General features: G+C 48.9%; 3 protein-coding genes and 1 non-coding gene across 6 annotated transcripts in view; 1 reads left to right on the top strand and 3 right to left on the bottom strand.

Annotated features, from left to right (window-relative positions):
* The window catches only part of LOC120948846 (uncharacterized), a 314,251-nt gene that overhangs the window by 88,268 nt on the left and 206,756 nt on the right, over nt 1–19,227 (bottom strand). The gene's annotated exons all lie outside the window — the stretch shown is intronic.
* Trnav-aac (transfer RNA valine (anticodon AAC)) lies at nt 42–114 on the bottom strand. The gene has a single exon. It is a non-coding gene; the product is annotated as a tRNA-Val (tRNA).
* Nucleotides 865–9,379, top strand: LOC120949274 (integrin alpha-PS3-like). Of its 2 annotated transcripts, none has more exons than XM_040366476.2 (7): nt 865–1,575; nt 2,537–2,990; nt 4,185–4,555; nt 4,625–5,347; nt 5,429–6,524; nt 6,611–7,583; nt 7,657–9,379. In XM_040366476.2, the coding sequence occupies exons 2-7, from the start codon at nt 2,785–2,787 to the stop codon at nt 7,723–7,725; spliced, it is 3,438 nt and encodes a 1,145-aa protein (XP_040222410.2). In that variant the 5' UTR covers nt 865–1,575; nt 2,537–2,784; the 3' UTR covers nt 7,726–9,379. The 2 variants fall into 2 exon arrangements, with proteins under 2 accessions (XP_040222410.2, XP_040222411.2); XM_040366477.2 differs by lacking the exon at nt 865–1,575 and adding an exon at nt 2,172–2,445.
* Nucleotides 11,092–19,227, bottom strand: part of LOC120948409 (uncharacterized) — a 30,299-nt gene continuing 22,163 nt past the window's right edge. For both annotated transcript variants that reach the window (XM_040364687.2, XM_040364688.2), the window contains exons 2-3: nt 17,842–19,053; nt 11,092–17,753 (exon numbers count right to left, since the gene is read on the bottom strand). In XM_040364687.2, coding sequence (XP_040220621.2) covers nt 14,007–17,753; nt 17,842–19,053 — 4,959 coding nt within the window. In that variant the 3' untranslated portion in view covers nt 11,092–14,006. The remainder of the gene's footprint in view (nt 17,754–17,841; nt 19,054–19,227) is intronic.

The following is a 19,227-nucleotide window of genomic DNA, read 5'->3' as shown; positions in this document are numbered from 1 at the left end:
ACATCAAACTACAAAAAAAATCGTTACCAAAAAACTCTCTCTGTTTCCGCCCGGGATCGAACCGGGGGCCTTCCGCGTGTTAGGCGGATGTGATAACCACTACACCACGGAAACAGCTGACAGAGGGCAGATCAATACGCTATTTAAGCAAGATTGTTTACATATACATATGATTATGATGGTTTGTATGATATTATTATAATTTACACTGATTCGAGTTTAAATTTGAACGCAATTTTATCTAAATGTTACAGGATAATTATCTTTATCATAATAATACACATATGCTCATGTTCTCCCTTGGGTGCATTCTATACGATGCAGTCCTTCGGATTCCCTTCGTGATTTTTGTAGCTACTTATTACCTTTTAGGTTATTTTTAGTAACACAATTTACACATATATGTATACTTAATATAAAATAAATACAATTAAAGATACAAAAAATAAATCTACCTTCATACATAAGACACAGGTGGTCGGATTCCTGAGTGCTTTTCGAATAGAAAAGCTCGTGTAAGGTAACACGAATGCTTGAAAAAAAAAATCAAATAATGATCTGTTTTGTTGTTTCAAATTGTTTAGATCCTTTCATATGTTCTTTTTTTTACTCAAATCGTCTTATGCTTATGCAAATGTCTTATTATAAATAATCCCAAGTGAATTTTCTGTACAAGGCCAAACCACCACGTCACGACACACATACTTTGTACCGTGCTGAAGATGTTCACCACCATCAGGCGCTCCCATCATGTCCGTCCGATATCAATGCAAATTTGTCTCCAGCTCGATCGTTCCTGTTACCGCGAGTGATTCATCAGTGGAATGCACCTTAATTTATAAACCCGTTAACCCACCCTGCAGCGCAGAAGGCTCAACTCCCCAACAGTAGTAAACAAAAGCTCTCACCACGCTTTTTCGCTACATAGCTCCTCATCAAGGTGAGTGCTTTTAATGACGTCAGAGCGTGAAATGCTGTACGCGGGGCACCAAACAAGAAATCCCAGACCGGCCGTCAGCATGGATTGTGTGTGCAGCACGTTGCGTATAATTTGCGCGTCCCCTTTGGCGGGTAGTGCCGGTTGGGGTGAGTTCCCGAATAGAGTTTGTGTGGCTAACAGAGCACGCTAAACACGCGCGTAAACGTTGTTTGGTCATACGGATCGGCGAACTCGACGGGTGCGGACGTGAGCGACACACAGCACGCTGCTCCTTTTCTTCTGAAGTTGGTGAACCACTCGCTAAGGCTTGTCCGGCGCGCCATCATCGTCATCATCATTACCACCATCATCAACATCGAGATTGTCTGCGTATCGGAGTGTAAAGTGTTCGGGCTCGCGCCCGCGCTATCGCAAGCTGTGTTTGCGTTATCCGGTGGTAAAGTGGTGTGGTCTTATCATGGTATTCGGTGATACACTGTCAGTGCCGTCAGTTCTCCCCTTTTAACTAACAAGTGTACTCTGATATCATTTGACTCGTTTTGCACGTCGAAGTGCAGTGCTGCAAGAGGTCCAGCAAGGTGTGGTTCCGGTTATATGCTGTGCTTCGTTCGGTGTTTCAATAAATGAAGTGAAAAGTGAGTAAATATACCTGCCAACACCAATTCCGGCAGCCAATAGATAGAATGACGTCAGGTGCAAAAGAAATGAAATTCGTGCCGTATTTACTCTCGTGCACGGTTCCGGTCCAGCCAAAACGTGGGTTTTTGTGGAGTCCCTTTTTTCGTGGAATGATCGCGCTCTCAAGTCAAATGCGGCAACCAACGCTTCCGGGAAGGGACTTTATTTTGTTTTTGTTTTGTCCTTTTTTTATGTTGCTACTGCTTTGCCCACTGCTCCCCTGCAAAATGACCGCAATTCCTGCACATTGAGCAGTCACCCTCCACACTCCACGTGACTCATCGAAATTACCGAAGCGATCGGCGCTTGGAAGCTGAACCGATCGTTTGGAACGGACCTTAGCAATACCTTCCGATATGCTCTCGGAACGAATGTGTCACACTGTGTGTGCGCGGCGCTGTCTCTCTCTACGTTGCGATTGCGTGATTCACCTACCGGCTACGCCACACTACTGCTACTGCGTAAACGGACACGGGAAAAACGTGTTTCGTTTCGTAGCTTTTTTTGCTTTTTTTTTGTTGTTGTTGTTTCCTCTCATCAACCGGGACAGCGCGATAGTTCAATTAGGGCGACAAAATGAAGCCATTCAAAAAGAAATTACTGTGACAGAAAACTAAGCAACCACAGCAACACTCTAGCCCCAGCCGCCGCTGTCATCGGGAGATGTGTTTTTGGGAAGCGATAATCATGGGAGGGGTTGTGTGTCAGAGGCACCGGCAGTTTTGTTTGTTAATGCTCCACAAAGCCCTTTGCTAATGGAACGGAACCGTGTATCTACGTGGAGCAAAGCGGCAGGCACACCATTCGCCGGTAGATCGGAATAAGATGTAGGCAGGCCTGCCCGATGGACCGCAACGGGTAGCAGCGAGTTCATTAAACGTTTTTTGTTTTCTATTCCCCTCCTCCTCCTCCTCACAGCGATGTGAAACCAGACGCCTGCCAAACGGAGAGCTTCAAACCGGTGGAAGAATTATCATCAAACGAAACCAAAGTTCATTGAATCGGCATCGGCACCAAAACCATCGTTTAGCACTCAAAGGCGCGCGAGTGTATTTAAGACATTTTCAAGATTAAGGAAAGAGCTTTTGAGCAGGACTGTGTGTGTGTGTGTGTTTGTGTTTGTGTGTGCAAGTGAGATAAAAGAAGATCAACAATAGCTCCCAACAATGAAGTCATCCCAACAGAGGGTGACCCTTGGTGTTGGACAGATCGTGATGCTGCTGCTGCTGCTGCTGCTACTTGCCGGCGATGGCGATACGTTCAACTTATCGCCAGTGCCGAACTACGTGTTCCGCGAGCCCAACCTGCAGCTGCATATGGAAAAAGGTCGAAGTTCATACTTTGGATATTCGCTTAATCTGCGCCCAGGCGGGTAAGTTGTAAAGTCGTGAAGGATGACAGCGGTGAAAGTGAAATTTAAAAGGCGGCTTTGAATGAGCGGTAATGTCTTTGTTTGTCGTGAAGAGAGACGGTCATTAACGTAACTGTTCCGTATACCTGAAGGTGAATAAATGGCCATCGAATGGCACGTAAAGGATGTCACACGCTTCCGTAATGTAAAAATGGCATAAAAAATCGCACTTGAAGGAGTTGGAAGGCCATGGAATAAACAATGGTTACAACAACCCTTTTAAGCGCTGCTTGACATGACTGAATTGTTACAAGTTTAAATCGTAATCTTTTATAATGTAAATCTTATTGGACTGTTTGTTCATCAAACATTTGTCTGGTACGTGGTATATGAAGTACATATATTTGTACGTATTTTTTTATTTCTCAAAATAATCTGCCATATTTCGGATTCGAATCGATTCTGCCTTCTGTTGACCTATTTAACATATCTCTATTTGGAATAGGGATACGAATTAGAGCTTAAAAAAGAAGTCTTATAGGTCTTAGAAATTTTATAAGATGTCACTTCGTGAATTCTTATACGATGTCACAATAACTGTTGCCATATTTGCATGCTTACATTCAAACGTTCACAGTATTAACATTGCCATACCATGCTAACCGGTTACCGATATGTTTTATTAAGGCAGTCGCTTAAAAAAAGGGAAATTAAATTACGATTAATCATATTATGAAATGTATGTTTTTTGTTCCATTTCTGACACACGCTACTGAAATTTTCCCCAAACAGAAGCGTATCATGCAATGCGCAACGATTCCTACTGGTATTTACCTCAGCAGTTGCTGATTCACAGTGCCCCCCTACTGCTGATTCTTTCTCTGCTGATTCCTTTTGGGAATTTGTACGCTGGTTTGGATCTTCGTTTCCATTTTCGGTGCTGCATTTCCCGCCGAGAATTAGAGCTGTCACGCTAATTGAGACGACTTCATAAAGCAACACTTTTGCCCTTTAACAGAACGGTTTCGTTACAAGCTAGTATGCAAACAAAGAATGCCACACCTGGATAAAATCATAAAATGTATAACAAAATTCGAGCAATTTCCACTTTAACCTATGGTGCATTAATAACACTTCTGAGTTCATCGTTTTTGTACTTTGAACTATTTGCCTCCCAATCTCGAAAGTTTTGACAAAACCTTCCCATCTTCACAGTGTGATTGTCGGCGCACCGAGAGCCCAGTCGGATTTGGCAACGCAGCGGAAGGTGAACGAAACTGGTGCCATCTATCGGTGCCACTTTACAGACGGCGAATGTGCGCCGTACTACTTCGACAAGGCCGGCAACACGAAAGCGGAACAGTCGGACTTTGCGTACAATTCGGAAAAGAAGGACTTCCAGATGCTGGGCGCGGCCATGGATGGCCATGGAACCGATGGTGACCGGTTTGTGGTGTGTGCGCCGAAAACCATCAGCGAGCTGGTCGACTACTACCTGCTGCACGGTATTTGCTACGTCACAGACGGCACTGAGCAGGAGCAGGAGCCGAAGGAGATCCGCAAGATCATACCGCTGCGTGCTAAAGGTAAGGTCGATCCAAACGGACGCGTGAAGCACATTCTGAGTTAATGGGGTTGCATCAATACACTTCTAGACAAACAACTGCACAAGGATGCGTACGGACAGTACTACAACTACATGTACGGCGAGCAGGGCATCAGTGTGCACGTGACCGACGACGGGGAGGAGATACTGATCGGAGCGCCTGGTGTGTTCAACTGGCGCGGTACGGTGGTGCGCTACAGACGGCGCGTCAGTGATGCGGGCGGCCTTAGTCGACGTGACGATTGGTCTGCCCAGCATCGTCCAACGAATCGGCACAAGCGGCAGATCATTCAATACGTTAGCGACGTACCGAATCCGTACTTTAGCGCCGTTCAGGACGATTCCTACTTCGGGTATGCAGTCGGGTCGGGCGACTTTCGCGGGGACAAGAAGATTCTGTACGTGGCCAGTGCCCCACAGTCCAGCGGCCAGGTGGGAGACGTATTCATATTCGACATCATCAATGCTGACTCGTTCTTGGAAACGCAAATCAAGGTGCACTACACGTTTCCCGGGCAACAGCAGGGCGAATACTTTGGGTACGCTCTGCTGGCCGAAGATTTCAACGGCGATGGATTTGCCGATCTAGCAATCGCGGCACCGATGCATAGCCGTTTCGGCGACCATGACAACGGCGTCGTGTACGTGTACTGGAACGAAGGGGAACTGAACTTCCAGCTGCAGGGGAAACTTTCCGGCAGCCAGGAAGTGGCCGGGCGTTTCGGCACGAGCCTCGCCAAGATCGGTGACATCAACATGGATGGATACAATGGTAAGCAGGGGGAGGTGCAAAGCACAGCGAATTTGCGGTTGCAACCACTAAATCCACCTAATCTTCCCTCTCCACTTCCAGATATTGCTGTTGGTGCCCCGTTCGAGGGAAATGGTGCCGTGTACATTTTCCTCGGGTCGGTTGATGGTTTGCAGTCGAAACCGAGCCAGCGATTAACAGCACCGGCGAACGAGTTGCTCTCTCCCCAGCCCATGTTCGGCTTTGCCCTGTCCCGTGGTAGCGATATCGATGCGAATGGTTACAATGATCTCGCCGTCGGCTCACCGAACGATGAAAAGGTGTACGTGTACCGAACGTACCCGGTGGTAAAGATCGATGTGGACGTCACCTCATCCAAGCGCGAACTAACGCTAGAGGACACTACGTTCGATTTATCGATCTGTATGAATGCAATATTCGCCACTGGCCAGCAGTTTGATGTGCAGCTGAATTACGAGCTGAGCGTTGACGCACAGGTTGGACGCGTTACCCTGCCCGGCGTGGGTGGCAACAAGCGAAACGAAACCATCACCGTTTCCGGCACGAACGAATGCCGGCGCATCGACGTTCGGCTGAAGGCCACAGCGGCCAGCATCTATAAGCCTGTGCTGGTCGAGCTGTCGTATGAGCTGGTGCGCCAGCTGCCCGCCGATACGGACGCTGGATTCTGTGCCGAGTGTGCGCTGCTCGACCCGACCGTCCCGAACCGACTCATCCAGAAGATCTCGTTCAAAACGGGCTGCCAGGGAGAGGTGTGTGTATCGGATTTGCGTCTGTCCGCTCGGTGGCTAGACATATCGCCCGTGTACGTGCTCGGCAGTTCGAAGAAAGCGTCGATTGAGTTTGAGGTGTACAATGCGGGCGAGAATGCCTATTTGCCGCAGCTAAACGTAACACTTACGCCGGCCCGCTTGACACTGGCTAAATTGACGTCGGAATGTCAGCAAACGATTACCGTCGAGGGAGTTAATGTGCTGTGCGATCTGAACAATGGTTTGCCTCTGAGATCATCGCACACCTCCCGATACACGCTGATCCTAGACATGACGAAGCTGGAGGGCAGCAGTGCCGAAATACGGGCCGAAGCACTGAGCTCCAGCGAAGAGTCGGCGCAGGAGGACAACTTCCTAGAGCAGGTGCTGACACTGCAAGAGTTTAGCGACATCGAAATTATAGGGTAAGTTGTTGAGGATCTGACAACACTCCCGTGGCCGTTGTAATATTAATTCCTTGCATTTCCACTTTCCCCATTCGTCACTCTAGAAAAACGTCCACCTCTGAGGTGTTCCTGGAGCAGCAAAGTGGTCTGCTTAATATCACGTACGAAATTCAGGTCCACAGCAATGGTCCCAGCACGTTCCGTCGGTTGGGCTTTACGCTGGACGTGCCGCTGGTGTATCACAAGCCCAGCGCTGGCCGATCGTTTCAGATTATCAACCTTAACAACATCGCTGTAGCGGGCTACTACAGCTACAAAACGCTCGACTACACCTGGACCCAGAACGAAACCATTCTGTTGCCCAATCCGATCGAGCAGGACCATATCCTTCCACCGGTTGTAGACGTCGAGGAGCTGCATCGCTTACCGAGCGACTTTGATCTCCTTTCGGGCGGTGGCGGTGGAATGGTCGGATATCCGGGCGAAAACCAACCGCACGGCTATGATCCAAGCTCGGTGGGTATGCATCGACGGCGCCGGAACCTGGATGGTGCCCCGGAGTCCACCTACAACCGGTACACCGGCCAGCTAACCAGCCATTCGCGAACCCGTCGTAGCTTGTCGAAGGTGAATGAAGCCATCGTGCAAGCACTGCCCGGGAATCGCACACTGTTCTTCAACTGTGCCGAGGAGGATTCGTTGATCGAGTGTGCCCGGCTGAACGTAGCGGTAGACATCTTCCGTCCGACGAACGTGCCGATCGTGATAACGCTGCACTTCCAGCTCGACCTGGACGCCATCGGTGAGGCGTTCCTCGAGCGGGAAGACATCTTTGCGCTGACGATGCTAGCCGACGTGCACAAGGAGGGCGATCCGGACGGTGTCACCTTCCGGCAGGTGCGCAGCAATCCTTTCACGGTGGTGTACCGCTATTCCGATGGCAGCACACCCATTTGGGTGTACATTGTATCCGCGCTCGGGGGGCTGTTGCTGCTCGTTGCGATTTCGTACGGTTTGTATCGAGCCGGGTTCTTCAAGCGCGCCACAAAGGAAGAAATGGAGAAGCTTCATCGGGAGGTAAGCGTGTATTTGGTGCAAATTATTTTTGTGACGAGGTTTTTTTTTAATAACTTCATTTATCCTCTTACAGAGCACCCGGCTAAATGAACCAGAGCAGGTGAACCAATCACCGGCGGAGGTTAGCACCGAACTGAACTGAAAACCTGTTAGCTGCTTTTTGTTCGAAAAACACGCATAGCGCTTAGTAAAGCGTTTCTTTGACACCAAATCTTATTAATAGCTAAGTATTACATAGTGGTACTGCTGTACGCGGTAGTGTTGTGTTCGATTTTAGTGTAATGCATAGGTGTAATGTTCTTCTGCAAAAGAACGTGGTTTGCAGCTTTTATAGTTTTGAAAGTATTTTGAAGAAAGTATGTTCAGCTACTTCAACATTCATTCCTAAGTAAATGCTTTTACCGCATGCAGTAAATGCATGCATTTCCTATATATTTTGGAGTGTGTTGAAACTTTATAACTTCAAGGTTTAATGAGCCAGAACAGGCAACTCATCTGAGCTTGCACAGGCTTATTATCGTTAACAAGTGGCAGGCTAGCTAATTTCTTTTTTCGAGATTTAATTCATTACCACGCAACCGGATAGTAAATCCAGTCAACGGTCCATTCTAGGCTTGAACCCATGCTAGCTAACGCAGATGTGAATTAAATGCTGTGCGCCGTGTATGTGATGGCCGTATGATACGCGATACGAGGAAATGTTGGATATTTGCCCTGAAAATCACTTATTTGATACATGCAAATTGTGCATTTGGTAGACATTATCGTATAACTTGCGTAATAACAATTGCACAGCAGAATCAATCCCATTTTCAAGAAACACATCAGGGGAAAAAGGTGTATTTTGGTTTCTAGTCAATTCTTTGTAGCTCTGTTATTATTGATTGCTAACTACAAATCAAGCAACGTAGTAAGGAAAAAAACTGTGTGAGCTATACGACATCATTTCGAGATAATAACGCTTTTAGAAATGTAGTTTACTTCTTAAAATAATGTATGAAAGCAAGAACTGAGACAAACAATGTTTTTTTGGTGCGGAAAATTGTGGTTTTTTCAATTGTTTTTCTTTGAAAACATGCAAATAAATTATGAAATGTGCACTAACTGAAGGTTAATTGAACTCCCCAACTAGTAGATATCATCTTTTATAAAAAAAATAATTATATTCTTTTCAGTGATTAGCTAATAATTTCACGCAAAGGGCCGTAGAAAAATTAGGCAAAAAAACAACGAAAGGGCTTAAGTTTACTAGAATTCATATTTATTCGTGGAGTAATTCCATTTCCTATTAGTTGCATGCATGAAACATCAAATTTTGAATTATTTTTCGGAGTAAATAGAACAAAAAATACATTTCATTTTACTTACAACGAAAAGAATGGCAAGGCGTGTTAAATTATGTAGAAGTAAGAATTAGAAACAGTTTAATTGGTGATGCCAATTTTTCTGTTGGTTTTCTACACTAATCGGACCTCCGGTTGGCATGTCAAATGGTCATGCACTTTATGCCTTTACGAAAAGATGATATATGCTGAATAACTTAAACTGCGAGGTTGAATCCCGCTTCGGCTTCAGAGTCCAGCTCCCTGGTCCTCTAAAAACATATTATTTTCATCCACCTCTATACAATTAGAATCGGCAAGTTAGGCCATATATCCTTTTCTCTATTCGTAATATACGGCTTGATTTTAGTTAGCGAAAGCATATGTGTTACCTTTCCTATTTTGAAATTTGTTTAATTATTCGTAAATTCTATTGATTGAAAATTGATACAAATAAATAATTTTTTTATTGCATTTTATCAATTTTATCAATTACTACATGAAAAAAGTAAAAAGAAGAGCAGTTGAAGGACACCAGCTTGTTCTACAGGAGTTTGAAGGAGGCACGGTGCAGGTTGGCCCCTAACACCGCAATGTGCCTGGATGCGGAAGGAAATTTCTTGACGAACGAGCGGGAGGTGATCGAATGAAGTGAAAGTGCTACTAAGAAGGACATCTGAATGGAGCAGAGGCTGGCGCAAGTGGCAGTACAAGGCAACCACGACAGCAGCAGCACAGCATTAACAACAGCGACAGCATTGGCTCCGACGACGAGGTACCCCTGCCATATTTGGATGAGATTTCAAGCAGCTTAAGAGCAGTAAGTCTGCTGGCAGTGATGGACTGACGGCTGAGCTCTTCTAGATGGGCCCGAGAAGCTTACCGTCGAAATGCATCAGCTGATCGTGATAATCTGGAAGCAGGAGGAACTACTGGAGGAGTGGAAGCTAGGTGTCATTCACTCAGTCTACGAAAAGGGCGACAGGCTGCATTGCTCGAATTTCTGAGCCATCACAGTCCTGAATGCCGCCTACAAGATCCTGTCCTGTCCCTGTCCTGCATTCTTCAGACTTGCGCCCCTTGCTACAAATTTCGTTGGCAGCTACCAATCTGGGTTTGTTGGAGGCAAATCCACCACCTACCAAATTTTCACTCTTCGGCAGATCCTCCAGAAGTTCCCTGAGCGCCAGATACCTACGCACCACCTGTTCATCGACTTCAAGACGGCTTACACCATAGACCGGAATGAGCTATAGAACATCATGCCGCTGTACCATTTCCCTGGGATCCGGCTGGTAGTGCCCATCATAAATGGGATGCAGTGCAAGGTAAGAGTATCGAACTTGACATCGGAATCGTTCGAATCTCACAGGGATCTGAGGCAAGGTGACGGACTCTCTTGAAAATTGCCCTGGTAGGTATCATTCGAGGCGCGGGGCTAGACAACGACATCCGTGGCACGATCCTCTACCGGTCTCTCCAATTTCTTGGCTTCGCGGATGATATCGACATCATCGGCAGGACATCAGTGAAGGTGTGTGAGGCGTACATCCGACGAAGACGAAGAATCTGCTTGCCGGAAACTCAGACCATCTGGGAAGCAGTGTATAAGTTGACGGCGACAATCTCGAGGAAGTAAAGGAGTTCTGCTATCTCGGGACGGTCGTTACTTCGGACAATGACATCAGCAGCTAAATCCGGAGACGATTTGTACAGGGGAATCGTGCATACTATGGGCTTCTCCGACTGCTGAAATCTAGATGACTTCGAGCCCGCACGAAATGTGAGATATTTCGCATATTGATCCGCCCGGTGCTTCTCTATGGACACTAAACCTGGACCATTCGAGCAGAGGATGCAAACGCTTTGGGCGTGTTTGAGCGATGCATCCTCCGAACCATCTTTGGCGGTGTGTTCGAGCATGAAGCGTGGAGGAGAAGGAAGGAACCACGAGCTTGCTGAGCTGTACGGCGAACCGAGCATCCTGACGGTGGCGAAGGCTGGCAGGATACGATGGCTGGGGCATGTCATGAGGATGCCGGACTCATGCCCCAGCAAGAAGGAGTTCGACCGCGATCTCCAGTTCGGCATAAGGCGCAGCGAATTGAAAACAGAGCCATCTTCCGCATGTTTTAACACATTTAACTCATTTTCTTTCTTGCATCAATCGAACAAACAAGACAATCTTTTTAAATAAATACCCTTTATTTAGTATTTTTCTGGCTCTCATTCAATGTTTGCCTAACTGTGTGATTGGATTTCTCATCCATAATACCGGGCGGGTCTGTTTTTTTATTATTGTTATTTCCCCTTTCGAGGACACTACCTTCCTTCCTAACTGGAACACCGGTGCTTTACCGTTTTTATAGTGCTGTGTTATGGTTAGAAGTATCTATTATCCTTCCACAATCTCATTGCAACACACAATTCAATCGAGCACGAGGAGTTCCTTCGTATTGGTGTATTCAATTTCATTTACTACTATTGTTTCTGTCATTTTGCTTTCTCCACAGATGAGGTTTCTATCGCATTGATATATATCTATTTCTATACTGTTATGTTGGTGTGTATTTGTTCAACAACAAAATCCATCCGTTTCCTATCGAATGTATATTCTGTTTCTGTGTACTATTGCGCTTCAAGTGCCGTGTGTTGAGAGAAGAGGCTTTACCCAACGGTGCCATAGTTTATCAGTGCGTGGTTACGAGTTGAGTGAGTTGTTGTTGTTGAGTATACAGGTTCATGTGGCGCCTATACGCGCACCATTGGAGTATGTTTGGGCGAACTACTACTTGAAGTTAATGGAAGAGTGAGTTGTACGTACTACGTCTCATAGTGATTTTGCAAAAGTGGGGTGTAATTTTCCATCTCGGTACTGGTGTGTGTACGTGTGTGTGTGTGTTTATGCATCTAATAATATAGTTTTGCTATACCTCTTTCCATTAAACTACTACTACTACTACTACTACTACTAATGTTACTAAATGAAGCAACGCTCTTTAACGCTGCTTTACTCTCTATACACGAGGCATGCGCTTTACCACTGTGTGCTTCTGCTCTCCGTGCGTGTGTATGGAAAATCGGGTCTATCATGTACAAAATTTAAACCTAAAAACAATAAAAACAACAAAATAAGCACAAACACATTCAACTGTTGTTGTGCCGTGGGGTTGTGTTGTTCGGACTAACACAACTTTTCTTGTTTCCTAGTGTTTTCTTTTCTTCAACTGGGGAAATTCTACTAAATCTAAAAAAGGATTTTTTTTGTTGTTTCTGGAAGAAAACAGTACTCTTACAGTAAATTTTTAATACCTCAACTACTTTCTCCCCCCCCCCCCTCAATTAACGTGTGTTGATAGCCTCATTTTCTAACCATTTCTCATTCAAGTTGTGGTGTGTGTGTGTGTGTGTGTGTGAAATACAAAAGGAACATACATTTATTTGTTCGTGGTAGAGCTTTTGCCACTCAGTATTAACGCGACAAATTGAACCAAAAAAGAAAATAGGCTTACTTTAGTAACAATGGTGGAATTAAAACATTTCTAACGAAACAATCATGGCGGCTCCTCTCCATCCATCCATGTGCATATAATTAATAACATTTGTTTTGTTCCTGTTCTTGTTCTTGTTGTTTGCTTTGCGCTTTTATGTTTTACTACTATATACAAGTTTGTTTTAATTCTAAACATGTTTTTTTTGCTAGTGTTTTCATCCGTTCCAATAGTCTCTCGGCATCGAATGGGCGAATTATTCAACAATGTCTTACTGTTTGCTGTTTTTTCCAAATTGGAATTATTGTGTCTTTTCATATTTTGTATTGCATAACATAATACATAATAACATATTATATGTAAATTTCATTTACCTTCTCGCAACGCAAACATTCAAATAGTTTGATACATTTCTATAACCTTCCTTCGGGAGAGCTTTGCTAAATTTAGTTCTATTAATATTCTACGCTTACATAAATACAAAATTAAAAAAAAAGAAATTAGAACGGTCCTGCAAAACAACCCCCTCGATCGGGTGCTTTCCAGCCAAAGTTCCGGCTTCAGTCTAGTGGGAATTGTTTTGATTCGCTAAAAACCTATACCAATCGCGTCTAAGATGACGCGACGCTATAATTTATGCTAGACCGGGGCCAGACGACGAAAACACAGACGACGGCTCATAAACAGTGGGCCGCCGCACGGGCACGGGTTGTGTTTGGGTTTTGTTTTTTAACCGCAGCATCAAAATCAAACAGGTTTTAGGGGGTCGCGCGAGACACCAATATGCTGAAAGCCTTGAACGGTGCTAGAAATCGATCATGGCTAGCAGCACCTCTTTCTGTACCTCCTTCCTTTTGCGTGTGTCTAGGCTTCATTAACGCGTGTCTGGGCGGAGCGATGATCGTCTGTTTTCCGTGCCTGTTTGTGGCCCAACGATGCACACCCCGATAAGCGTGCAGAGAGATGGGGGAGCAGTACATTTGAATATTATAAGCATACAAACAGCGATATTAACGTCGTCTGCCTATTTTACTCATCATCTCGCTCCGCCATCCCAGAGGCCTTTACCTCCTTCTCTTTTAACTTTAACCGAATGTAAATAGATAAAATAACGTCACAAGTTCCAACATCCAAGCTCATCTCTGTACCTGTTCCTTTTGTTTTCGTCTCTACTATATGTTCTCCTTTTTTTCAATATACTAAGAAGATCAGGCTCTTCCAAGAAGACGGCACATCCTCCTTAAACACGTAAGAACTAATTTTGACTGGTTTCGCACAAGGAATGAAAGATAATTTCAGTTATAATTAATTTCAAAATACAACAAATGGCCGAGTTTGTGAAGTAATATTCTAGAACCGAGCTCGAGTGTCCCGCTTTCCCTTACCCTTTCCTTCCCACCTTCTTCTTCTGCAATCCAGACGAGGAAACGGAACCTCTTTCCTCCCCTATCTATGCGCGTATACGTGTCGTAGCGTCAACTGTTGTTTTGTTTCAAAACTTGTTAGCGACTGTGCTCTAACTGAAGATTTTTCGAACATTGAAAGTCGCAACCGTTGAAAAAGGAACAAAGTATCGTCTTTACTACCGATCGCCTGATCTAGCGGCACGATCATTGCTCGTCGTCTCCCTCTATCTTTACCTCCGGCGTGATGTCGATCAGGGGAATTTCGTCACCGCTGGCATCGCCGGACAGTTCGCACTCTTCTGCATCGCTGCTGTCCGGCGGCTGCGGTGCGCCATTGGGTCGTCGATGCAACTGTTCACCGGCACCATTCAGCAGCAGCTGCTGATGGTGCTGTATTTGCTGCTGCAAGCTGGCGGCCGATCGCTGCTGCTGCTGCTGCTGCAGGTGATGCTGGGCGAGCGCATGGACGGCGTACGTGTTGAAGTTTTCCTGGCTGCCAAACACCGAATGGTAGCTAAGATCAAATCCTTCCCCTCCATTTGTACCACGCCCACCACCACTAGCACCAGCCTCAGGATGGTGCTGATCCCAGAGGGAATGGGTTTCTTCATTGCCACGCGCTGCTGCACTGCTGGCTGTGTCATTCGGCGAACCGCTCATCTGCATAGCGTAGTCACTGTAATCGATCCACTCGTTCGTCCCATTGTGGCCACCGTTCATTGATCCGTTTGCGACAAGGGCGCCGCCGTGTGGAGTGATGCCACCGATCGCACCGCCATTTAGCATCGACGCACCATTCATACCGCGCGCCATCAGCTCGGCAGCATTGGCAAGCATCCCGTTGGCGAAGATACTGGCGCCGACGCCGGGCCCGACACCGACACCGTACGAAAACGGCACGAGTTCGGACTTTTTCCTGCGACGGCGCCGTCGCGGCTCCCCTTCCGGCCGTATCTCGTGCACATGCTGCCCGCGGAACTGATCGACCGTCCCGTCGGCGTTTAGATAGACGGCGGCGTGGCAGCTACGGATCGCGGAACAGCGCCACACCTTGCGCCCATCCTTGCGGACGTAGTGCAGGAAGTAGCGGCAGTTTTGAAACACGAGCACGTCACGATTTTTCCAATTTTTTACGATCTTGTAATCACGTGTTCCGCGCAGCTCGTCCCCAGTAGGCGGTGCAGTTATTAATAAGCCTGACTGATCGGGCCGATGCTGTAGCGAACGGGGATGGTATTTATCCGGCCCCATTAGGTAGTCGCTCTGGTCGTGATTGTGCGGCTGCTGATTAGATTGGATCACGACGCCGTTCAGGTCGGTGTAGAGCGAGGCGTGGCACTGGTTTTTCTTTGCATCAAAGTTAAAGCATCGGAAGAACGCACTTTGCTCCGTGGGATGGCGCGATATGAAGCGGAATTGAAACCCATCGTAAAGGATGATTTTTGGCAGCATCGATTCCGGTCCGGCGCCGCCCGACACTCTCGCCCCCCGGTCTGCGATCAGATCGGTGGGCGTTGCGCCTTCTTCCTCCTCATCGTCGGACTTTAGCTCGATCGGTTCTGTCATTAACTGTCCGACCGATTTGGCGTCCAGCGATGGCGCTTCTCCCGCCTCCCAACCGTCCGCGGTGGGATGATTGTGGCTAAAGTCTTCCGGCACCTGTAGCGTCTTGTTGGGCAGCAGCAGCACAGTCGCCCGGCATCCGGACACGGCCGAGCAGCGAAACACAATCCTGCCATCCTTGCGCGAGTAGTCCAAATAGAAGCGCCCGCTGCGGTAAAGCACCAGATCACGGCCCTTGGAGTTCTTGGTCAGGATGAAATCCGTTGTGCCCACTTGCTCGGCTGGCATCCGGACCTGGGGCAGCTCGTCGTCAATCTGTCCGCCGGCCACCTCCGGCCACACGGTCGGTATGGGATGGTTGTGCTCGTGGTTCCGCGTACTGACCAGCTCGTACGTGTCCTCCTTCGTGTGGAACGACACCGGGCACTTGGTTTCGAGGCGCATCGCACACCGCCAATAGATGGTGCCTTCGCGTTTGCGAGTCGCGAACCGGAACCGATGGCCCTGGTGCGTGATGTAACGGTGGTACGTTCCACCACCGGTCAGCAGCATCGAATCGCCCGTCCCGTCGGCCCCGTTCCCAAGCGTATAGTCGAGGGAGGAGGACACATCAAGCATGGCTTTCGTGTACTCGCCCCCATCGATCGACGAGTGGCTGATGATCTTCTTCGGTGGCGAGTGGTTGTGATCGACCAGCTTGGCAAAATTGATTGACCCGTCCGGGAAGAGGTGCACCGAGCCGCGGCACAAACGATGCGACGAGCAGCGCCACACCTGGCCGCCGCTCTTCTTTTTGTAGTCCTCGAAGTAACGCCACCCGAGGTAGATCATGATCTCCTTGTTCTTATAGTTCTTGATGATGCGGTACCCGTTTCGCCGCGCTACCTCTGGGTCTTTGCTCAACGGCTCTATTGCGGCCGTGTCACCGTGGCCTCCCGACTCAACGCCCCGCTTTCCACCCTCGGTCCCACCGTCCGGCAGCTTGATCGGGCTCGTTATCAAGCTGTCCTTGGTGATGTACTTGTCCATATCCTCCACCGGTGGGTGCGTGTGGATAAAGTTCTTCGCCTCCTGGATCGTACTGTTCGGCAGCAGAAACGCTCCGGCGGGACAGTTTTTAAACATCGTGCACCGGTACGACCGTCGCCCGTTCTTCGACTCGTACTGGAAGTAATACCGATAGCCCTTGTAGATGAGGAACTCTCGCTTCTGGCCACTCTTGACCAGCTTGAAATCGGTCGACCCTTCCGTTGCTTCACCCTTGGCCGGCAGTCGAATCTCGCACAGCATCGCGTTCTCGTGCGGTTCTGACGGATCCGGCGGCTCGTGGTTGTGCGGTTGATCGTTCACGTTGAGAAACTCGAGGTTGCGCTTGGTCTGTATCGACGCCAGACAGTCCTTATCGTGACGCAGCACGCAGCGCCAGTAGAAGCTGCCCTCGGGCCGTGCATGGCAGTACTTGTACCGGTAGCCCTCGTACACGATAATCTTCTGCGGCCGGCGACGCTTGTCCTCCTCGCCGCCTTCCGCTACACTTCCGCCCGCCGTCCTGTACCGATCAGCAGCGCCCCCGTCCACCGGGAACTCCATGCCGTAGTCCACGTTTTCCTCCTTGCACACCTTGGCGATGCAGCCGTTCGAGTGCAGGAACACGGTATCCGTACACGGACGGCCTGCCTCGCCCGACGCCTGCTCCTCGCCACCGACAATGCTCGTGCACCGGTACACCCGCACGCCATCCTTGCGCGTCATAATCAGTCCGTGGGTGTGTCCAGCGTACAACAGCAGCTCCGAACCATCGTCCGCCATTCGCAGCTCGTAGTTTCTACGTGGATCGTTCTGTTCGGCCATGCTGCCGTTGTTGTTGTGGCTGCTGCTGCTGTTGCTATTGCTGCTATCCAGCCCGTGCATCGAGCGCTCCAGCTCGGTGGAATCGTTGCGGGACGAGTTGGCAGCCGCCGCCGCCATCAGCGCTGCCGCTGCCGCAACACGGCGCTGCGCAAGCTCCACCTGACGTTGGCGCAGGAGTTGCTGCTGCTGCTGCTGGCGCACGAGCCGTTGCTGCTGCATTGCGTGCTGCTGCTGTTGCTGATGCAGCAGCTGGCGCTGCAACTGTTCCGCCTCGACCGGGTCGGGCTGTATCGTTTCGTACTTGCTGTCCGCGTCCGGTTCCGTCGGCGAGTGCGTATGGGACAGCTCGTTCGTGCGGAACAGTCGCCCGGCGTAGCTGCATATCTTCACCGGACAGCCGGTAACACTGCACGCCCAGTACCACTTGGGCAGCCCGCTGACGGATTTGTTGCGCCGCAGGAACCGATTGTCGTCGAAGATGATGTTGTACGAGTTGAAGCGTGCCTTCACGACCTTGAAATCCGTCGAGCCTCCGTCCTAAAACGAAACGAATTTGCGAAACGATAATGAAAGCGTTCTTACAAGCTGGGGCAGCTTTCCACTCCTCCCGGTACCGTCTACATACCCGAGCGAAGTGCGGGTTTGGCGCACCGGCATTGTAGATCAACTCCCGCAGTCCATCGTCCAGAAACTTTTGCACCTTTTTCGTGGGTTCGATCACACCGCCGAGAACGCGCGTTGTCGTGCGGCCATGCGGAGGGTTTGCGAGCGCCAGTGGCACCCGCCCGTCGGCCTGCAGTCGCGCATTGGCCAACCCTTTCAGCCGTTGCCACTGCTGGTACATTGCGTCTCCGGGATGGTACGGCAAAAAGGTGTTACCAACACCACCACCACTACCACCACCTCCACCGGACGCGGCCGCTGCCGCTGCCGCCGCCATCGATAGCATCTCCGTAACGAACCGCTGCGGACGACCGCGCTTCCCCGTAACATTGGAGTAGTCTGTTATTTTGAGCGTTTTCAGTCCGGACGAACCGGGCTGCGGGGAGAATTCCGTCGTCTTCCAGCCACGCTCGAACAGCTGGGGCGGCTGGTGTTGTCCAGTCGCCAACCCACCAGCACCGCCACCATCACCACTCTCGGCACCATTCGCAACGACAAACTGCTGCCCATCGCCATCGGAACTGACGTCATTGTCTGCATCCTCGCCGATCTCGTCCTCTTCGTCGATTTGTGTCTCCTGGGCGAGGAATTGGTTCGGATTGAAGTACTCTTCCTCATCGTCGTCTTCATCCTCGAGATGCTGTTGCTGCTGATTGCGGTTTTCCTCCTCCCCGTCTCGGTCCGGATCGATAGCTTCCTGCTTAATTTGATACGGTCCCAGGTCAGCTTCCTCACCATCGTTCTCCACCTTTCCCGCACCTTCCCCGTGACCGTCACCATTGTAGGGCTTCTTTATACTCCCACTGCTGTCATCATCATCGTCATCCGGAAGGCCCCCGGTTCGGTGTCGTTTACGGTCCGTCGATAGCTCGTCGTCCTCCTCCTCCTCCTCCTCATTGCCTAGCTCTCCGCCGTCTCCATTGCGTGACAATCGGCGCCGCTTGCTAGACAGCTCCGGTGCCGCCGCCGCCGACGACTGGTACGAAAGATCGTTCGCCCCGACGATCCCGTCGGCTGAATCGGCCGCCAGCCCGAGCTCAGCGAAGAAACTGACCCGCTTCTTACGCAGCAAGCGATCGTTCTGCACGCACTGGGCTTTGTACTTGAAGAAGGCCTCAATGCTGAGGATGCAGTTGGCGCATATGTTTGCATCATGATCATCGCGTACGCTTAGCTGCAGTTCCACCATCATGCCGGCGGGGATCATTCGTGTTCGGTCACGTGAGCCAGCAACGGTTGGAGGTTCAACCCGCGAAGAGAGCAACGAGCATGAAATGAAAAAAGAAGAAAAAGAAGAAAACGATATATTATAAGAAATGTGTCTGTTGTCTCATTCTGCAGCGATTTT

This window comes from Anopheles coluzzii, chromosome 2 (assembly GCF_943734685.1).
Source record: "Anopheles coluzzii chromosome 2, AcolN3, whole genome shotgun sequence".
NCBI lineage: Eukaryota > Metazoa > Arthropoda > Insecta > Diptera > Culicidae > Anopheles > Anopheles coluzzii.
The sequence above is the reverse complement of the archived record's forward strand: the minus strand, read 5'-3'. Positions and strand labels throughout refer to the sequence as shown.

Coding starts and splice junctions, on each gene's coding strand:
- LOC120949274 (XM_040366476.2), top strand. CDS start 2,785: ATGAAGTCATCCCAACAGAGGGTGACCCTTGGTGTTGGACAGATCGTG. Junction 4,556..4,624: donor CATACCGCTGCGTGCTAAAG/GTAAGGTCGATC, acceptor ATACACTTCTAG/ACAAACAACTGCACAAGGAT. Junction 5,348..5,428: donor CAACATGGATGGATACAATG/GTAAGCAGGGGG, acceptor CTCCACTTCCAG/ATATTGCTGTTGGTGCCCCG.